Below are 23154 nucleotides of genomic sequence, written 5' to 3'. Positions count from 1 at the left end.
CTTTATTAAATATGCAATATCACTATGCTTATAGACTGCACTACCACAATGCAGTTTACTTCTCATCCGAGGCACCACTGGCCATTGGACACACTCAACTGCCTCATCTGCTTGAGACTCTACAGGGCAGTTCTTAAAAAACACCAAGAAATCTGCAGCTAAATTATACTCATGTGAGAAATAATATGCAAAACAGAAAGAATGCTCATTAAATAAGTATCTATGGGCAGTCCTTTTAAGCACGTTTCTGTGGCAGCTAACCAACTTCCTCAGAAGTATTATCCTAGCATATCAGTAATATGATAGGTCGAGCTATACTTTGATACATAAGTGTTTTTTGTATGTATACTGGCAGTAGTGGGGGCACCTCTGCTTTTTATCAATAGGGGCCAAGCATGGATGGTCCAAAATTCATGGAGATATTTCTAGAGAACTTGTTTCAATCTGCTGAAAAAAATCAAGTTGGCAAAGTTGATCTTCCAGAAAGACAATGACAGCAAAGTCATCACTGGCTCAAGAGAAAAAATGTGAATGTCCTACCATGGCCCATTACAAGCTATAATATCCAACAAGCAGAGAATCTGTGGCACTACTAGAAAACTTTGGAACAAAAGCAGCACAAAACTGAACCGCAAATGTTCTGCCTAGAAGAATGTAATTAAGTAGGAATGTGAATGTATAACTTGAATTCAAGGGAGTATATTTATCTAAGAGTGAAGTTAGAGATCACCACAGTCCGCTAGAGTGAAATTCCGCCTCTCTTTCATTTCGATGGGATTTTGAAAGGCATGTTTATCAAGTTATGAACTTTCACTTTCACCCATTGATAAATACTCTTTTAAAAATCCCATAGAAATTAAAAGAGAGTGTCAGTATTTCACTCTAGTGGAGTGTGGTGATCTCTAATTCCGCTCTTTGATAAATATTAGGGATGCACTGAATCCAGGATTCGGCCTTTTTCTGCAGGATTCAGCCAAATCCTTTTGCCCTGCCGAACCGAATTGGAATCCTAATTTGCATATGCAAATTATGGGTGGGGAGGGATATCGCGTGATTTTTGTCACAAAACAAGGAAGTAAAAAATGTTTCCCCCTTCCCATCCCTAATTTGCATATGCAAATTAGTATTCGGATTCAGTGTGGTATTTGGCCAAATCTTTCGCAATGAATTCGCCCGATTCCAAAATAGTGGATTCGGTGCATCCCTAATAAATATATAATAAATATACCCCAAGGCTTTAAGCTTATTTCTTTTCTAAAATACCCCTAAATGTACCCATTTGAGAGGTACTCAAGCTGTACAAAAGTGTGTTCTGTCACCCAATGGCATGGAGGCAGAAAGATCCATCACTAGGCTGGAGTAATACAGTATTTCTATATAATACACAAAAACCATGATTATCTTGTAAATTATATCCTTATAAACTGTGAGTTCTGATGTCATCCGTTATAAACTGTGAGTAGTGATGTCATTTCTGTCACATGACTTGTGTATTATAATAAATAAAGTACCCCCTGTTGCAAAATATGAGGATATTAGAAGCTACCTCAGTGTTCCATGACCTGTATAAAAACACTCGGCCTTCGACCTCGTGCTTTTATATGGTCATGAAACTCCTCTGCAACTCATAATATCCTTATATTTTACAAGAGGGGGTACTTTATTCACTATATATACTCCAGTCCATGTAATGCTTTCAAATTCCATAGCCCAGCATAATGGAAGCTGCTTTTTACTAAGCATTGCCGTACAAGTCTGGAGGGGGTAAGAACTTTGAGCAGCATTGGGGCATTTTTGAAAGATAGAAGCAGCCTTCAAGTAAAAGTTTATATATTTTTTTTTCTTGAGTTGTTTCCTAACATAACATAAAACAATATCATAATGTCAAGTTCTTAGAGAACTTTGAATACACAATCCCTGTGCCTCCCAGGGTGTTTGCTGCTGCAAAGGTACAGTAACCCCTATCAATCATTCAGGGGTTTGTTTTCAAACAGGTGAACAGTAAATGCTACCTGCAGACTGACTGCTTTAGATGACTAGAGACCTACTAGCATTTTTTTCAACTCTTATTGTATTACCTCCTAAGATCTTTAAAGCTCAGTGAACCCAGGCCCGGATTTGTGGTGAGGCTACAAAGGCCCAGCCCTAGGGCGACAAGATTTTAGGGGCAGAATGTAACCAAGTTGCAATATAAGATGCACCGGGGACGCAAACTCCTGTAGACGTAATTTCCAATGCTCAGGCGCTCGCACGTGGGTGGGGGGGGGACACCCTGCCAACTAGGGGCACCCAAGGCCAAAATTCAGGCCTGAGTGTACCTCCAGAATCAGTAAGAGAATGGGAAAGGTGTCTATAAAGGGGCCAAAATGTGGTTCAGCCACAGCATTCTCTTTTCTTTTATTATTCATTTTAAAGTGTTACAAATTGTTACCGATTGTTCATGGTCAGTCTATTACGAGGAACGTTGAACCGGTTACTACATAATCTCCTACGTGTTACAGACATTACTGCCATGATGTTAACGTTTTTAAAAGTATATTAATGACTCTGGTATAGGGTACTTACAGAAGTTCCATTATCAATTTATGACTGAATGAGAAACATGATCGCTAAAACACCAGATGACTTGCACCGACAGGTACTCACTCACTAACATTCCATTGTTAAGGTTAGCGTTAACACCTGCGCTGGAGTTTCGTTAAATATTTTATTGCAAAATACACTTTCCGATTGCACATGTTATTACATATACTGCGATTGTTCACAAAAGTCACTTGGTGGCAAACTTTGCGAGGAAATCATTGAGGTCGGTTATCAGCCAAAACGGACGCAATCGAGGTCACTAACATTCGCAATGGTATTTGCAACCTTTTTTTGTGCCAACAAAACATATTACATTCCCACCTATATCTAAACATGGCAGCAGGGAAGATGAACTAAACTTCACGTCAACACATTAAAACGATACGAACAATTCTAAGGGGAATTCCCCCCCTTTTGCCTTACAAATTTCTTTTACCACATGTGCAAAAAACAAATACAACATGCAAATAAACATGCCACGATAATCATAAATAGAACATGCATTAAGGGCGAAAGCACATCACCAACTGCAGAATACTGCAAGAGTGAACTTAAAGGAAAGCTAAACCCTAAAAATGAATATGGCCAAAAATGCCTTATGTTATATATTGTATTTAGAGCACCAGCCTAAAGTTTCAGCTTCTCAACAGCAGCAATGATCCAGGACTTCAAACTTGTAACAGGGGGTCACCATCTTGGAAAGTGTCTGTGACACTCACATACTCAGTGGGCTCTGAGCAGCTCTTGAGAAGCTAAACTAACAACCAGAAAATTAGGTTGGCCTATAATATAAGCTGATGCTACAGGGCTGATTATTAAATTCTGATGCTAGTTGCACTGGTTTCTGTGATGCCATGTAGTAATTATTTGTATTAATTACTAATCAGGCTTACATTGTGACATTTATGTGTACTGAAAATTTTGAGTATGTCCCTAAACACAAGTAAGTGACAGCAGCACAGATCATGTGCAGGGAATCTGCGGAAGAGAAGATGGGGAGCTACTGGGGCATCTTTGGAGACACAGATCTTCCTTGCTAAAGGACTGTGGTTGCCTTGGGCTGGTACAGATGCCTGAAACATAATGTACAACAGTTCTACCCTACTTCTTTAGTTAAGCTTTAGTTCTCCTTTAAGATACAAATGGCAGAAGTTTGATAGAAAAATCAAGCTTTGAGCGACTTACTTATCCAGTTTATGCCCTATCCATCTTTTTTTAAGGTTATCAATGTCATCCTGATCAGCGTGGCAATACCTATGGCAAGAGAAGGACTTCAAACACAAGAGAAAGCTTCCGTATAACAAATGTTAAGGCTACATAAGTTGTTATTCTTCATTAATAATTCTTACAATGCAGAAAACATTACATGCGCTGCCTTTGAACAAAGTCAACACTGATTTATTTCCAAGTAAACTGTGAATACATTTTTGGGAGGATAATGACCACCAAGGCGCTGTAAATCATAGTTCGCAGAGCCTGCATGCTGTTAAAGTATTTTAGCTGAGCTTATTGAGGGTGTGTAAGCCTTTCACTGCAGATGTTAAAGCAGCTGTCCACGGTTTTTTATTTTTGATCTAATATTTCCTATTTAGGAGCCGCCATGTGCAACGTTTTAGCAGCCGTTTCAGAAAAGGAATGTAGGCGCCTAGCCTAGTTCAGCAAAATGTCTACACTTAAAGGCTTCTTCAAGCTGGATCACCACCAGCCCTACTGTGCAATAGTGGAAATTAGAGTACCTTTAACAAATGAGTATACCTGTGTACTCTGGATTTCTAAACCATTAATGGAAGAATGCAGTAGCATTTAATACCAACATGAGTGTTTACCTAGCTTATAAGTTTCAGTGGCTGAATATTCTCAGCAAACTTACTTGTTGCACTAAGATCCACCCAATCCAGTCTACCTTATTTCCAATGAGCCCACTAGGCAGATTGCTAGAATTATCTGCATTTAAAAAAAAAAAAAAAGAGTGGTGTACAATACGACAATTCTTTTCTAACTTTAATTTTGCTTATGTGGAAGCTGACTGAAGGCAATTATTTTCTATTATAAACTGAGCTAACATGACTTTTATTGTATAATCATCTCAGTCTCTGAAGAACGCATATAATAATTAAATGGACAACATGAATAAAATATTTCCATCACTGCAACTCAACCCAAGATCTTTTCTGATGAATACTGATCTAAAAGGAAATAGAAATATAGCCTTAAAATATGAGGGAATTAGATTTGCAGGAGTCTCGCACACATATAAGGGCTCATTTACTTACCTAGCTCAAGGTGCAAATTATAACTTACATGCACTTTACCAAAGCAAATTCAAAACTTGCATACGTTTAGAAATTGAAGGTAATTAGGCTCGATTGAAGGGGGGACACTAGGGTAGACAGAAATTCTAAGGGCAACTGCTTTAAATAAAATAAATAGAAATCATGATTTGCGCTCAGTGCAAAGACAATTTTCAAAACAGATCATATCAATTTAAGGTATTTACATTAAAGGGGTACTTCTTCAAATTAACTTTTAGTATCACATAGTGATATTTTGAACATTCTGGAACTGGTCTTCCTGTTTTTAATTTTTTTCATTTTAATAGCTCTCCAGTTTGGAATTTCAGCAGTTATTTCATTTCTAGTTTTTAATTCACCTTACCAAATAAGCAACAGTCTGAATGACAGTCACAGTCCGATTTAGAAATCCGAATTTCAGCTCTTGCAGGCTACTGCCCATACTTTTTTATTAAGGGATTTACCAAATGTTATAAACAATTGAGTCCAGCATTCCTTTCATGGCCGTTAACAGCTTAGCATTTCATCCCAACTGCGCACACACCCTTATTTTAATTTCCAACATGGCGCATGCTATATTTAGAAGAACCTGGATTTTATCTAATGAATTTACCTAGCTCGATTCTGGAAGACAAACACGAATTTTAAGCACATGTGGCTAGGATTGACTTTAAGGAGTAAATTACTAAACATACATTTTCTAAATAGCGGGGTCCTACCACTAGTGATTCCTTCTGATTCCTTTCCAAAAATAGATATTTTACTATTGGCCCAATAATCAAAAACCAAGAATGTATAAGTGATACTGGTTTCTTTTTGCCGATAAATTGAATTAAAAAATAAAACTTAAAAATACTTACTAGCCCCTCTACTTACTCCATACATTTTCAACATTCATATAAGAGGTCCTTCTAAGGTCCCACATTAAAAAAAAAACGATTTTACATGAAACTTTGTCATTCAAAAACACATACATATCACTACCACTGTATTTTAGATTTAACAAGCATTGCATTTCTTTTACCTGTCCAACCAAGCCAGGAGGCTCTTTGCTGATCCAATGAGATCCACAACAGAAGTTAAGAAGTCATTAGGTAATTTTCTGCTACTTTTCCCATCATAATGGCCACTTCTCCTCCTCCCAGTTATAAAGTTCTGCAAATTTTTAGCAGATGAATTTAATTTGTGGGAAAGTGTTTTTAGGTTTTCCGTTTCCAATCCATAATTCTGTATCAAAAAAACAGAGGGGGACACGTTACCCTTAAAAATGACCGCTGACTAAAAAAATATTCATGAATATCAAATTCCATCACAAATACTAACATTTTGGTAACCTGTATAAGTTTTTTTTACTATGTACCTACTAATAAACTGTGTCATGGCAGGTTAAAATTCCAGAATGGATTTAATTTTATATTTAGAACCTAGACATATAGCAGACATGCTGTATACATCTCAGGAAGAAGCATTGCCAGCTATATTCGTTCTAAAAATACATTTTATCATGTAAGCCAACTGAACCAAACTAAATTTGACACAAAACAGTTCTAAAGAACTAAAAAAAATCAAAATGTGATAAATGTGCCAACGGATTGATATCAAATGTGAGAAGATTTGAGCTGGCAGGAATCTATCAGGATTCCCCATTTCAAATGTCATACAGCTGCCCCATAATTTAAACATTAGATCAAAGGAGTTTGATTCTTTCACCCTAGTTACTAGATCGTAAATTGAGTATTTTGTTAAATTGCAAGCTGTATGGTACAGAGGACTCCTATGCCTCAAAGTATGGCATGTAACCTTTGTAACAGTAATCTGTGAAATGTATTTTTATTAATTGCAATGAGATATATTTATATATATATCTGTCATGATACCGGTACTCTTAATAAAGCCATTTAGTATGCCTGGGTGCACAATCATCAAATAATCTCTGTCCATTTCCAAGAATTCACACTCACAGGACTTAAAATTGAAGAAAATGCTTTATTGCAGAACTAAAAACACACACATACATATATACTTATACATACACACAAGAATATAAAAATGGACACTTGACGTGCATTTCTTGAAGAGCACAAATGTTGATGAAACACAATAGTGATAGTTGACCAAATACGACATGGGGTTTAGCCATGAATGTAAATGTACAAACATGCAACAGATGTGGCAAACAAGTTATGCTATAATTGATTCAATTTGAAATATATTTAAAGATATAAATGTATTATTTATATGTGATATTTACCAATGCGCACAGTAAATCTACAGCCTCCAAAATAAGTTCCTGGTGTCCAATCCGTGTGACTCCTAATTCCTCAAGTTCTTGGTGTGTGATGCGCAACAACTGGTCCCCTGCTATCTTTTCTCTTTCAAAGTTCTTTATGTACTGTTGCAGGCAATCATCCAGACCTATGGATAGGAGGGGGAAGAGGAAACAAGGAAGAAAAAAATACAGGTAATAAGACATTTGTCAAACACACTTCACGGAAAACATGTTTGATCTTCTTGATACCCAGACACTACACGTTATTAACATTACCTACTGGATTTTGTTACCAACAAACCTTAGATGCCCATAACACAATATTGGGGCTCATTTATCAACACTGGGCATATTTGCCTATGGGCAGTTACCTATAGCAACCAATCAGTGATTAGCTTTTTAAAGCTGCAAATAGAACAATGAATGCAGCCATTTGATTGGTTGCCATGGGTTACTGCCCATGGGCAAATTTGCCCAGTGTTGATAAATGACCCCCAATGTTCCTTGTTGCAGCAAGGTGATAATGATAAATGATTGGTACCCCAAATGCTTTGTTCTACATATGACTTGGGGCAGCTGGGAAATTGACAATAAGTCTAGCCCCATGTCAGATTTCAAAATTGAATATAAAAAAATCTGTTTGCTCTTTTAAGAAATGAATTTCAGTGCAGAATTCTGCTGGAGCAGCACTATTAACTGATTCATTTTGAAAAAAAATAGTTTTCCTATGACAGCATCCCTTTAAAGTTTGCATACAAACTGCAGAATAACCAGCACCTTTCTTAATGCCTGAAAGATCAGTGAATGTCTATATTCTATTCATGTTAATATTCAGACCCAGGTTCCGTTATATGCTTTTTCAGGACATTCATGTTTTCCCCTCTCCGTCAACTTAAAAATAGTAGTTGTATATTGTTTATATCTGCTTCCAATACCCGTGTCTTATTCCCTAATTTCTATCGGTGACTCACATGCCATTCAGACATTCAAGATTGCGTGTTTAATTACAGACTCACAAATTACAGAGCTGAATTCTGCTTTTAATAGCAGTAACATTTTGTCAATTACAAATGGAAATAATGTTTAAAAAAAAAATTACCTATGTAGAATTGGTATCATTATTAGAGTTAAGATCATATTGATATGACCCTAATAAGCTGTGGAAGAGAATGTTAACCAGGGCCAGAAATATAGTAAACGGTTACCCTTGGTAAAACTGTTGAGGGCTTGCTGCAGAAACACAAATTCAGTCTCTATAAATAAGCTGCTGTCATACAGGCAGCCATTTAAGTTAAAATTGGGCAGTGGGTTTTACAGTAGTGATGTGCGGCCCGGCCCAATACCCGCGGGTCTGTCGGGTTCGGCCAACCTCACACCCCCCGTGCCTTCACCTGCTGGCTTCCAACTTCCGGATTTATAGACGCACATCTGCTCGCCCCGTCCCTTTTGTGACATAATCGATGGGACGGGTCCATAAAGGGATGCCGGAAGTTGGGGTCAGGCGGGTTAGGGTCGGGTCGGGAAAAACCCGACCCGCACATCACTAGGGCACAGGTTTACATAAGAGACAAGTTGTACGGAATACATAGGTTTTATTTCTTATACTGAAAGCCATACAGGGGTCAATTTCCATTTGTGACTGGCTACACAATAAAAGCCTCTCATATAAAATAGGACATTTATTGCAATAAATAGTCCATAGTAGAGTAAAGTTAATCTTTACTGGCCCTGTAAACTCTGTAAGAAACCTCATTGTAGTACAGTGTACAATTTTTTTAAAGGTGAACATCAAGTACAATTATTGCCAGTTTGACTAATTAAATGCCTGGAAAAGATAACAAGACTCCTTTTTTACTCACAGTTATTAATAAATCTTCAGTTTCCAATAGTTTTAAGTTTGCCCGCAGATAAAAGAGAATACTAAACTTAGCAAACAACGTGCAGAGAAAATAATAAAGATTATAAATACAAAATATTTAATTGAATTACAATAATCTTCTTTTTAAAGGCATCATTTAATTTGAGTCAAACTGCAAGCACAATTGTGTATGTTTTGGCGCATCAGCCACAGCCTGAAGCATGACCACAATTACACTGGGACTATTGAGAAAAAAAAAAAACATTACAAAATGGGCTTTGCACACTACAGTTGTGTTCATAAATGACTCTTACTATTTTACAGTGGAATGCAAAGAGGTGCGGCAGATGGATACTTAAAGAGCTCCATTATTTTTGCTATCCATCTCCTCTACTTTGGGAAATGAGTGCTTGTTAAAACAGAGGTGGCGAAACATAGGTCACCCTCAAGTTTAAGCAGAGGGAATGTACCATATCCACTATTTTGCAATGCGGCCTTTTCCGGAGGGGTTCATATTCAGCCGAATCCATTTACTTGGCCAGTTTAAATTCTGATAATTGTATGACTTTTCGTCCCACAAAAAAGTCTGAAAAAACAGTTCTTTTTACCTCTTAATATCCCTAATTTGCACATGTAAATTAGAGTTCTGATACAGTTTGGGATTCGGCCAAATCTTTAATGAAGGATTTGGCAGAATTCTGAACCATATCTGAAGGAAGGGGTAAAAAGAACCGTGCACTACACGCACAATAAGAAAAAAATGTTTGACTTCATTGTTCATGTGACAACGTGATCACGTGATTTTATGGATTTGGATTGGCCAGGAAAATGGATTAGGCCAGGGCCGGAACTAGGGGTAGGCAGAAGAGGCACATGCCTAGGGCGCAGAGGTGGAGGGGCGCCAGGCACGTACCTCTTCCGACGCCTACCCCTAGTTCCAGAAGCTGTGGCAGCAGTTTTTCTCCTTTTCTGGCGCATGCTCATTCGCGCATTTCATCGGCGCATTCGCGAGGTTTTATCGGCGCATGCGCTTTTCAATACAGCAGGGGGCCATGTAGTCGGCCAGGTTGCCTGGCCGACTTGGCCCGGCACTGGATTAGGCCAAATGCTGAACTGAATTCTGGATTCGGAGCATGCCTAGGTAAGCAGTGGATTAACCTATGGCCAGCAACTCCTCTGCCTTTCCTTATATCCCATCTGTCTTCAACCTCATAATCAACAGTCCAGTTCTATAGGGTATTGTATAGGAGGCATAACACCACTCAACCCAGAGTAGTAATAAACTGAATAATAACAGAAAAAGAGAACATATATGAGTTTCTTGTTTCTTAACAATCAAACCTTCATGCCAATTGTGGCACAACCTATTACCGCTGCTAGACAAGAAAACAATCCAATGCATTTCATGTCTGTAAGGATGCCTGTAAGGTCAATGGCTCCTTACACTATACAGAAAACTCTTGTACATAAAGCAACATTTCCTGGTAAGTATTTACCTTTCAACAATTATTCACTTATAAGACTGCATAGTATAAACCAGGAGCAAGTACCACAGTACCTCATGCAAAGTAAGGATGAAGACTGTTAATGCTCAGAACATTGTCACTATCTTCTGTGTGGCCCCTTATATTCATTTAAAAGTGTTCATTTAAATTCGAGTGAACACTTCTAGAACCTACGGTCCCCTATGAATATTTCATGTAATCCCTTCATTTTCCTTGGAGTGTGATCTACCTACTAAACTGCAGTGTTCTTTCAAGTAAGGACATTTTAAGAAACAATACTTCATGTTAAGCCCTTATTGCAATACTATTTTCTTTATTGCTATGGTTACTTTGCTAAGCCTCATCAGGCAATCATCTCAGAATTACATAAGGAAATGTTATTCCCATTAGGAAGCCTGGTCTTCTTTGCAGAAAAGCAAATCCAATATTTCAGTTAGAGTTTTAAAGAAGTGATTCGTAGCAATGCAACTATTTTTAAATGTGGGTTGGCATGAGAACGATAGCGACCTTGTGTAGGACCACAGATGGCAGGCATTTTTCCCCCACTTGCAGGAGTAATCGAGATACTAGAAATGAGCACATAATGACAACAGCACTGCTGCATGACTAAAGTGCTATGACTAAAAGCCATGTTTTAAAGGAGAAAGAGGCAACAAACACTGGGGAGTTAGGCACCCCACATTCATTTATCTGATACCCTGGGGCCAGTGCTCCTGCACCAGCCCAGGGTATTTTTGTTTGAGCTCCATGGAGCAATCAAAATGTGACAGGAACACTGGCCTGGGGTATAAGGTAAGTGATTACAATCGCTTGGGGTGCCTAACTTTCTATTCTATTTCTATTTTCCAAATGTTGGGAGGTATTGTCTTAGCATCCTCTGCTTGTGACACCATTCTGCTCGATTACAGGCAGGGAAGCAATCCGATTGGCTGTGTGTCAGGATAAAAGCCTAAAGCTTGCTAGGAGCCCCTAGGTACATCTGAGAACAGAGGAGGACCCAGGACTCTGTCTGTGTGTGCCCTACTTTGCCGGTGTGTGCCCTACTTTGCCGGTGTGTGCCCTACTTTGCCGGTGTGTGCCCTACTTTGCCGGTGTGTGCCCTACTTTGCCTGTGTGTGCCCTACTTTGCCTGTGTGTGCCCTACTTTGCCTGTGTGTGCCCTACTTTGCCTGTGTGTGCCCTACTTTGCCTGTGTGCAACATACTCTACCTGTGTGCGACCAGTGTCGGACTGGGACACCAGAGGCCCACCAAAAACCCTTAGACCAGGGGCCCACCCAAAAACCTTTAGACCAGGGGCCCACCAAAAAAACCTTTAGACCAGGGGCCCACTCTATATATTATTTTCTTCCTCTCCTCTCCTATTCGCTTTTCTTTACATACTATAACCTATTCTTCCATCTATTTAGTCTCTTTATTCTCAAAGAAATAGGGAATGACCATGAAATAGGCCAAATGTTTAGAAGCAGGATGGCCCACTTACACCTGGGCCCACCAGGAGTTTTCCTGGTATCCCGGTGAGCCAGTCCGACACTGTGTGCGACATACTCAGCCTGTTGAACATAATCCTGGTATTTGTTCTGGGGTTTGTTAGCACCAAAGGTGTTTAATCATGTGCTGGGGGTGCTGTGTTATCCACATTTAAGGGTATGACAACTTTTTTCATATATGAGTGATAAGTGATATCCCTGCAGTGAGCACCAACCATTTGGTTTTTTGGTGTGCTACCACAATTAATGTGGAATTTTTTTCAAAGGTTTGCCTTCTTCTACTGACTATTTTCAGCTTTCAACTGGGGGTCACTGACCCCCATCTATAAAACAAATGCTCTGCAAAACTACGAGTTTATTGTTATTGCTACTTTTTGTTACTCATCTTTATATTTCAGGTCTCTCCTATTCATATTCCATTATTCAAATCAATGCATGGTTGCTAGGATAATTTGGACCCTATAAACCAAATTGCTGAAATGGCAAACTGCAGAGCTGCTGACCCAGAATAACCCAGAATAACCCAGAACCCACAAATAATAAAAAACGAAAATCAATTACAAATTGTGTCAGAATATCACTCTCTACAACGTATTAAAAGTTAACTCAAAACAACCCTTTTAATAACCATCTCAGATTTTATGGTAGCCTTATTTCAGGTTTTCATTTAAATGTACAGGTATGGTACCTGCTATCCAGAATGTTCTGGGTTTTTACGGATATTGGATCTTTCTGTAATTTGGATCTTCATACCTTAATTCTACTAGAAAATCATGTAAACATTAAACAAACCAACAGGCTGGTTTTGCTTCCAGTAAGGATTAATTATATCTTATATAGGATTGAGTACATGGTACGGTTTTATCATTACACAGAAAAAGGAAATAATTTTGATTATTTGGATAAAATGGAGTCTATGGGAGGCTAACTTTCCGTAATTCTGAGCTTTCTGGATAATGGGTTTCTGGATAACGGATTCCATACCTGTAATATAAATAATAAACCCCAAAAAAAGACCCCTACAAAAAAATTAAATGCATAATGAAAGAAAATACGGTTCTAACAACTGCTGGTTCTGAATCTTAGAGGCAGCCTCCTCCAAAACCTGCTCAGATTCTTACAATGCCTTGAATGCTTCTTCATAGCTTTTGTTACATTGTTTAATAAGTCAAAACCAGCAGTGCAGAAATAGAAAGTGATAAACATGTGCTGCTTTGCAAGTTTCAAGTATCTTTCACATCAATAAATCTTAAAAAAATCCTATTTTTTTCCCTCAAATCACAGAAAAAAAATGCAATCTCAAATTTAATATATTTGCTACACAGTGTTGAGCTGACCTCAAATATATGAAGGTGAAAACAGTACCTTTGAAATTTTGATTCTAAGCAACTTTCTAATATACATTAACAGATTTTCATGGGTTTTAAAAATGTTTAATGCTTTTAACCTTACATGTGCTTTAATGGTTTTAATGAAATATATTGGATAGTTGCTTGGAATTACATTTTCTTTTATTACGCCAAAAAGGGGTTTGGGGTGGCTAAAAGGGAAAATAGGATTTTGGGCACTTTGGAATTTCACAGACAGGCCAAACAAAAGAAGTTAGTAAAAAATGTAAATAAATAAAAATAAATCTTTATTGAATAGTCATATCAAAAAGCCTTATGCGTTTCGTGTCCATCTGACACTTAGGGGGTTATTTATCAAAGGTCAAGTGTTGAGTTTTTTATACCTCAAATGAACTCAAGTTAATCAAGTTTTCTGTTGGAAAAAACTTGAAATGCTCGAATTATTCGCGTTTTCAGTCAAAATCCTCCAAAAAAAACCCTCAAACATCATCAAGACTATTAATATCTTCAAATGGTTCAAGGACCTCTGCCATTGACTCCTACATGACCTCAAAATGTTTTAGCTGGTGTATTTTCAGATTCAAGCTATTTCAAGGTCAGGGTATGATTCAGGGTTTTTTTAAACCGAAAATGTGAGTTTTGACCAAAAAATACAACTGAATTTTTGTGGAAAACCCAACTCGAACCTTCATAAATCTGCCCCTTAATCATAAGCTTAATCGTGTACATAACCGTACCAGTATTTAAAAGGCGGACCACCAAAAGGAAAAGAGGGGAGGGAAAAACCTCTAATCTAAGGGAACAGCGTAGCCTTAAATATTGTTCAAATATTGTCACCCCCCCAAACTGTTCTAAATTGATACATTTCTTATCTTTGTCCCAGCTGAGCAGAATTTTATTACAGGCAGCTGTTAGAATTGATACAAAATTAATACTCCAGAGATGCTGCTGAGAAATGTATCAACTAAATGTTGCAGAATTGTAACAGTTTAGAGTCTGCACCGGAATCACTGAGCTGCCAGACTCAAACACCAGAGACACGAACATTCAACTTTAAACTTAGATTTTGGAAAATAGTACAAAATAAATAATGGAAAGTAATTGAAAAAAGTCTTTAATTCTGGGGAACAATTTGAAAACAACTGAACTGAAAAAAGTATATGGAAGGTAAACAACCTCTTTAAGTATATAACTTTCTTTGTATTACAATTAATGTATTGTCTGATCTTCTCTAGGACTTATTTGTAATGGAAGAGATGAGATGACTATCTTAACATATATAGGGACAAAGCACACAGTGTGTGGCACCACATCTAAATGTGCCTTGATGGAGGAGGCAGGTAGGTGTACTTTTCTCTTCACCAATTACAATGCTTGGGGATAGATTTTTTCCAAGGGTTCTACACTTCCTAGTGACAAAGCTGCAACCTGATCCCAAAACTGTTTTAAGCTTGGCTCAGTATGTAATATAGGATGGTATTTATTTACAATTCGTGTAATATGGGGAAACCAAGTGCTTTATGTAAGGATGCATAGTGGCGATTTGGAATTGAAGGTCTCTTATGATCTATGAGCAGTGTCGGTCTGGGAAGCCAGAGGCCCACCAGAAAACTTTAGACCATGGCTCCACATGGTCTTCCTCTCCTCACTCAACCTCTATTCTCCTAATCTCTTCTTTTTATTCAATAATCTATAATTCCATCTATTTAGCCTCTTTGTTCCCATTCAGAAGTAGGTAACGACAATGAAAACAATGACACTTGGGCCCAACGGGAATTTTCCTGGTCTCACGGTGGGCCAGTTTGACACTGTCTACGAGAACCACTGATGGTTTCCAATAGTGAACTACTTGGAGTTCTCATAGCTCCACTTAGAGAGAGTCTCCACATAGTTCACTATTGAAAAAGCATTATTAAGGGTGAACTCTCCCTTGACCCTTCAATAAATGTACCCCAAAGTCTCCAGACTTAAAAACAGTAAGCTTTTATAGTCATTGACTTATTTTTAGCACAGCCTCAGATGGATGTCAAAGACAACCAATGGTCAAACAGATATAGGTTCAGTGAGGGGTTGATGGGCACCACAAACTCTACCCCACTGGACAGTATCCAACACATTTATAAATTCTACTAGGTCTAAGAGGTGCATAGTAGACAAATAGTTCCTGTCCAGGGCAGCTATCTGTACTGGGCTGATTCCCATTTCATATACATTTTGCTCGCTCTCTATTTAAAACAAGATTGCTTCACCAATAAACTATTAAACTATGCGGATAATGTTCTCTAGTGGATATGAGTTTAATAACTCATTACTTGAGATAATTAAGATAATGATTGCTCTTTGTAACCTTAGAACATCAAAGTCATTGTTGCTGAATACATCTCATATTGATTATTTTACAATAATAAGAGCATCAAGGTAAATCTAGAAGTATTGATTTTCTTAGGTGAAGAAAAATGATGAGCATCAGAGAGGTCAGGGTGGAGTTTAGTCAGCCTGATCAGATAAAGAAAAGCACATTTTTTCTCTCAGGCCTTTCTTATGAAAAGCCTAGCATACTTACATTCCCAGAGATAAGGAAAAGGAAGACTGTGGAAGGAGCTCTGTGGTGCTCACTGGAAGAACTGAGGCTAGGGCAGTTTTCTGCTGATAGGATCACAAGTTCAGGGTATAATGTAAGCGAATACAATCACTGGGGGTGTCCTCACTTTTGGCACCCCCTAGTGATTGTTGCCTTTTATTTCTTTTAATGCTGGCTTAGTACTGAGTCAAATGTGCATTACAATGGTTGTGTGGTAAAGATCTAACCAACTATCTGTCTGGGAAATGAAAAGATTCTGATTTAAAAAGAATCAGAATGCTTGAAATAAATAAGACAATAAGTAAGGCACTAAAGGCAGCTTATTGGGCAATGTATGGGGCCCTCAGACTGGCTTCCCCAATCGATATTGGATGGTAGAGTCCTGCGCGGAACCAATTTGTTAAACCCAAACCCGACCCATGACCCGCAACCAACATATTTACCCTCTTGGACCCGCGACCCGACCTGCAAGTACCTTATCCGCAACCGGCTGACCATCAAGAAACACGAAGTGCTGCCATTGTAAACTGGAAGTGACATCATTACAAGTTGGCGTGATCAGAAAAAAAGGAGTAAAACTCGCTATCGAGAAGACCCGCGACCCGAAACGCGACCCGCAAACCCCGAGAACCCACGTCTATACCCGCTCCCGAAACCTCTACCTGCAACCTGCGGGTACCCGACCCGCTGCAGGACTTTATTGGATGGGTTTAAAAATCCTGTCTGATTGAAGACTGCATCGGTTCGTTGATGCAGTCCTCAATCCAACTGCCTGTATTCTTCTTGGTGGGCATATCTCAAGATGGGCATATTTGGGAGAGATCCGCTTGTTTGGGGACCTTGCCAAACGAGCGGATCTCTGTATGTATGGGCAGCTTAAGTTGTAACTGATCTGAATCTGGTTTTAAATTGCTAATTGTGATACTGGTTTCCATACACAGCTTTGGGAGCAATTTTAATTTAATATATATGTATATGTATGTACAGTAAAGCCATTTCTGCTGCGCCAAGAGTCGGGTTTATCTTTCGCAAAACAAATCCGATTTGATTACAGTTTTACCTTGAATTAAAATGTTAAAATTGGTAAAATCTCTGCTCATTTTTGTGATCTTGCCAAGTTTATCTTTTTAGATATGGCCAGCTTTACCAGGTAGACCCTTGAGCATACATTACTGCCTGGTACTTTTCTGGCCTCCGGTTATAATCTGTGCTAGAATATGTCCATGTAACTATACTATAAAATGATACTATACATAGAATAGGTTATCCTTCTTAACCACAGGAAAAGCAGAACATTTGCGATGCCGTTATATCCTAGCTACTTTAAATATATTGTTCCAATTTTTACTAGTTAATACTTTATGACTAGACCATCAGACTGCTGAGTATAGCCAATTTACACACCTTCTGACTGTTAAGCCATTAAACAAAAATCAGGTTTATGCAGGCTCTATCTCGGCTGCAAGTAACTCCTTATATCTGTAAGATTCAACTGAACAAAGCACAGAGTAAAAATAAATTAGTACAGTATCTGCTTTAGCCTGCATAGAGGAGCTTACTGGTTTTGGACATGGGCAGGGGGTATGAGGCTGCGAGGAGGTCAGCCTATATTAGTCAACCTTATCAGTGTCCAATTTCGCTGGTATACATAGGAAACCAATGTCACAGTTAGAGTAGTGTAAGATCAATTGAGGATTTAGGATGGAGATTTCTTTGTAGACGTGTATATAATGACTATGAAGATTTTCATTCATCCAGGTCATAGTATATCTAGTATAGGTAAATCTAAAAACAACTGGACTTGCTGAGTAATCAATGAAGACGTTTCACTACTCATCCGAGTAGTTCAGTTGAACTGAAGAAGCTGCTCGGATGAGTAGTGAAACGTCTTCATTGATGACTCAGCAAGTCCAGTTGTTTTTAGATTTACCTATACGTGTATATAATGATTAGATCTAGAAGCTAAGCTTGCAACCCAGCTGGTATTTCACACCAAGTAAGTCACCATCAAAGATGGGTGTTACAACTTTGTCAGAAAAGTGTATATCCTTTCTGCAGTCAACACTCTCAAGCCATCCAACAAGCCCTTGATATTAGGGATGCACCAAATCCACTATTTTGGGATTCAGCCAAATCCTGAATCTTTCATGAAAGATTTGGGCAAATACTGAACTGAACTCGACCCCTAATTTAGGGCAGGCCAAATAGAAACGTGAGTGTAGCCAACAGTCAAAATTTTCTTTTTAACTTCCTTTTTTGTATGATGAAAAGTCATGTGATAGGATTCGATTCGGCCAGGCACTTGGATTTGGCCGAATCCAAATACTGCTGAAAAAGGCTGAATCTTTGTTGAACTCCATACCAAATATATATCAATCCATGCTTCCACCATATCTAGGTCCCTAGATTCACCTCCCATTCTCCCAGCCCCATTAAATCACCCCCCCAAAAAAAAAATTCCATACTGTATTCTTATCTTGGTAAACTACAAGGACATTAAATTTTAAATTCATCATCCCTGGATTGTGGTTCAGGGACAGGCCAATAGTTAGAAAGGCAAGATCAGTTACAGTATAAATAGAGCAATTTCATACTTTATCATCTCTCTAATAAACTTGACTATTGTTTAATTTATAAACTGCTTATCAATTGTGTTGTTAATTTTTCTTGGTTTACCGCTTACTTAAAAGAATTATTCAGTGTAAAAATAATAACTATGTAGATAGGCTATGCAAAATGGAAAATGTTTTCAATACAGTTAGCCAAAAATGTAATGTATAAAGGCTGGAGTGACTGGATGTGTAACATAATAGCCAGAACACTACTTCCTCTTTTCAGCTCTCTTGGTTTCCACTGATTGGTTACCAGGCAGCAACCAATCAGTGACTTGAGGGGGCCACATGAGTCATAATTGTTTGCTTTTTGAATCTGACCAGCATGCGGAGGATCAATTGCACTGAACAGTTATTTCCCATGTGGTCCCCCTTATAGTTACTGACTAAATCAGAGTTAGAGAGCGGAAAACAGGAAGTAGTGTTCTGGCTATTATGTTAAACATCCAGTCACTTCAGCCTTTATACATAACTTTTTTGGCTAACTAACTGTATTGGAACATTTATTTTGCACAGCCTATTTACCCAGCTTTTATTTTTACACTGAACTGTTCCTTTAAAGGTATTTACAGAAATTTGTTTATAGCAGAGTATTTATTAAGATTTTTTGGGGGGGGGTAATATTTTGCCATTGGTGGGGGAATAAGGATTAAATTTGGACTCAACGCAGAACATACTATGACAATGAATAACCGATAATTTCTATATCTTACCTATATGATTGTCTACATTTTGTCATGGATTCACATTCAGAAGCTCTCATACTTCAATTAAGCTCTGAAAATGTACATAGCCAGGCAGTGAAAAGAACAAAATGCTTTGAAGTGACTTTGATGAACAAGTCTAATTAAATATATCAATTGTTTTTTATAGATTGTCAGGAAGAAATGGATTAGCAGTTAATTTGTTCATTGCAGAAACTAGAAGCTTGAAGCATTATGTGGAAAAAATGAATTTAAAAGTTGTAAATAGCTTTCCTATGTACAAGTGACATGCTGCATGCAAATGCTTTGTACTCAAGAAAGCCTAAAATCGGCTCTGCACAACTGCCGAGGTTATGCCGACTTATCATGCTATCTGGGGTTTACATAAGTATCAGATATTATTGATCACCACTATAAATGGAATGAAGAGAGGCGAGACACATACCCCCTGTATGACATCAACAAAGAAATTAGAAGAATTTCAATTCTGATTGGTTGTCTGGATAGAGCTCTACAATTAATAACAATATTCAGAGGGTGTATTAACTATTACTATCTTCCATGGAGTTCAAGCATACAAATTCAAGCATATCACCCTGTTGAGGCAGATAAACTGTAAGGCCAAAAGAATCCAGACACCAGCATGTTCAACACCTCACTCCAAATCAAGGGATTCAAGGGGTTGTTCAATTTCCAACACATTTTTCAGTTCAGTTGGTTTCAGATAGTTCATCTTTGGCCCTGCTGAGTAGAATTCATGAATTTCATTACAGGCAGCTGTTGGAATTGATACAATAGTTGTTAATATTCCAGAGATGCTGTTGAGAAATGTATCAACTAAATGTTGCAAAAGTGTAGCAGTCTGCACCTGAATTACTGAGCTGCCAGAAGACAGGGACATCAAATGGTTTGAAAAAACAGTAAGGAATAAAAAAAATAGAAAGTAATGGAAAAAAAAGTCTTTATTTCTGGACAACAATTTGAAAACAATCTAACTGAAAAAAAGTGTTTGGAAGTTGGTTCTCCTTTTGCTGCACAAAAAGCCTTAGCCCTTCTATCTGTCTGGGAAGGCTTTCCACTTAGAAACAGCGTAGGACAGGCTTTACATGATTAGCACCTTACAGCAGGCCGGAACTAGCGGTAGGCAGAAGAGGCACATGACTAAGACGTGAAGCTTGAGGGTGCCAGGCACGTAATTTGTATGTCGCTGACCCTAGTCTGGCCAGTGTCCCCTCACTGACCAATTACACTCCCCCAAGTAAAAACTTGCATACACGCACTTATACTCGTGTGTGTGGGACGGTCTAGCAGCAACACGGCCAGCCGGGTTGTCTATTTGGATCTCCATGGCTTAAAGGAGAAGTAAAGATTAACTAAACAAGTAGGCTAGAAATGTTGTACATTATATTTTGGGCTTCTGTACCAGCCCAACATAACCACAGCCCTTTAGCAGGGAAGATCTGTGTCCCCAAAGATACCCCAGTAGCTCCTCCTCTTCTTCTTCTTTTCTCTTCTGCTGATTCACGGCACATGCTCTGTGTGGCTGTCACTTACTGAGCTTAGGGACCGACTCACATATATGTATACATAGAAAAGTCACAATATAAGGCTTAGTAATTTATACAGACCATTACTACGTGGCAGAACAGAAACCAGTGCAATTAGAATCAAAGTAATAATCAGCCTTGTAGCATCATCTTATATTACAGGCCAACCTAATTTTCTTCTTGATAATTTGCAACAATCACTAAGTTTAGCTTCTCAACAGATGCTCAGAGCCCACTGAGCATGTGAGTGTCACAGACACTTTCCATGATGGTGACCCCCTGTGACAAGTTTGAAGTCCTGGATCATTGCTGTTATGGACAAGCTGAAATTCGAACTTTAAGTCTGGTGCAATAAGTTCATTATAAAAAAAATATAACATTTTTAGCCATTCATTTTTAGGGTTTAGTTCTCCTTTAAAATCAACTAAAATTATTTAAACATTAAATACACCCAATATGTTTGTTCTGCTTCTGATAATGATTAATTAGATCTTAGCTGGGATCAAGTAGAATGTCCTGTTTTATAATAACAGAGAACTTAAAATGCTAATTATTTGTTTAGAGGAACAGTAACACCAAAACCTGAAAGTGTATCAAAGTGATAAAATAAAACGTACTCTTTCCCTGTACTGGTAAAACTGGTGTGTCTGCTTCAGAAACGCTACAATAGTTTATATAATTTAGTTGCTGTGCAGCTACAGGGCAGCCATTCAAGCTGGAAAATAGGAGGAAAGGCACAGGTTACATAGCAGATACCAGATAAGCCCTGTAAAATGCAATGGTGTTTTATCTGTTATGCAGCTACACAGCAGCTAAATTATATAAACCATAGTAGAGTTTCTGAAGAGAAAACACAACATTTGCTAGTGCAGGGTAAGAGTATATTATATATTACGTTAAAACACTTTCATTTTTTGGAGTTACTATTCATTTAAAATGGAGTCCCGTAATTTGGAGCTTTATGGACAATAGGTCTCTGCATAATGGTTCCTACACCAGTAGTAGTGTTGCCAAAATCAACTTTTATCTAAAAACAAGTTATAAAAACACAGCTTAATTGTGATCATAAGCGATTGAATAAAGAAATGCATTTTCTGCTACTCCTTTGAACTGTGGATACTCAGATTCAAGTGGAAATTTTTCATAATTCACAAAGGATGGATGGATTAAACTTTATCTGAAAAGCCAGTTTCTTTTTACCAATCTGCTGCCTATGGAGGGCTGAGTCTGGATTAGATACCAGAGCGGAAGAAATAAGGAAATATAAATGAAAGTCCGCAAACAAACTACCAAACTTGAAAAAATAAAGTGAATACATTTATTAAATCTGAGCCTATAGGGACAGATCATGAGAGTTAAAAGCTTTTATTTGAAATATTTTTTTTCCAAAGGGGGGTAATTACATGATGTCAACTTTAATAGTGGCTGTATTGTTACTCAGAGTGTGAGAAATGATGTCCATGAACTTTGGAGCATCTGAATCTTTTTTTGGATGCACAGTAATAGGAGGGGTTTAATGGTTCCTTTTTCTTGCTTTGCCAGCCACTGGACAAAGCTCAATGAACAACGACTTCCTACTGGGCTCCTCTTGTTTCTCCCCTTTGATTTGCCCTACATGAACTTGCCTCCCTCCCTTCCATGCAGAATATTTCCTTATCTCCTTGGTCAATTCCATCACAAATATATTCAGTGCTCTCCTTTAGAATACCAGCAACAGCTAAGATGCACTGGGATTAACACATTTTATACTGCTACTTCAGGTTGTCTTAGCTGTTGCCGTTATTCTAAAGCAGAGCACTGAATATCTTTGCGATTGGATAGACAAAGGAATATGAGATCCGAGATATTCTGCATGGAAGGGAGGGTGGCAAACTCATTTAGGGTGAAACAAAGAGGAGAATGGCAAAAATGAGTTAAAAGTAAACTAGTAGTATTCACAAAGGTACAGAAGTGTAAGTGATGGGGCTGAGCCAAAGGAGAAGGGGGCAGATAAGTAAGAAGTCCGGACCTGGAAACACTGCAGCACTTGAAGTGAAGAGCACAGAATGGAAGAAGGAAAGGAATGGAAGGGGAACAAGAAAAAGGCAAAGCTGTAAATAAGGAAGCAGAAGTCCAATGGTAATAGAAAATGAGGAGAGAAAAGTAAAGAAAGAAAAGTAAACTTGAAAAGGCAAGGGCAACATTTTGTCTTTGAGTGACAGCTGGAGGCATAGTTTTAGGATTGGTGACTGTTGTCATGGGTAGTTTAATAGTACTCAAACTTTCTGCTGCAATCCTATAGTTTTGTCTTCAGTTCATGGCATGCTCAGAATCCGTTTACTACACTAATCTGTATCTAATCTAATAGTGAGGTGACTAGCTAACAA

General features: G+C 38.2%; 1 protein-coding gene across 7 annotated transcripts in view; it reads right to left on the bottom strand.

Annotated features, from left to right (window-relative positions):
• The window catches only part of cnksr2.L (connector enhancer of kinase suppressor of Ras 2 L homeolog), a 205617-nt gene that overhangs the window by 153951 nt on the left and 28512 nt on the right, over nt 1–23154 (bottom strand). For 5 of the 7 annotated variants that reach the window (XM_018245021.2, XM_018245025.2, XM_018245020.2 and 2 more), the window contains exons 2-4: nt 7126–7289; nt 5899–6101; nt 3769–3837 (exon numbers count right to left, since the gene is read on the bottom strand). In XM_018245021.2, the coding sequence (XP_018100510.1) occupies nt 3769–3837; nt 5899–6101; nt 7126–7289 (436 nt within the window). 7 annotated transcript variants of the gene reach the window in all.

Source organism: Xenopus laevis, chromosome 2L (assembly GCF_017654675.1).
Source record: "Xenopus laevis strain J_2021 chromosome 2L, Xenopus_laevis_v10.1, whole genome shotgun sequence".
In the NCBI taxonomy this organism is placed as follows: domain Eukaryota; kingdom Metazoa; phylum Chordata; class Amphibia; order Anura; family Pipidae; genus Xenopus; species Xenopus laevis.
This window is presented reverse-complemented; position numbering and strand designations above follow the sequence as displayed.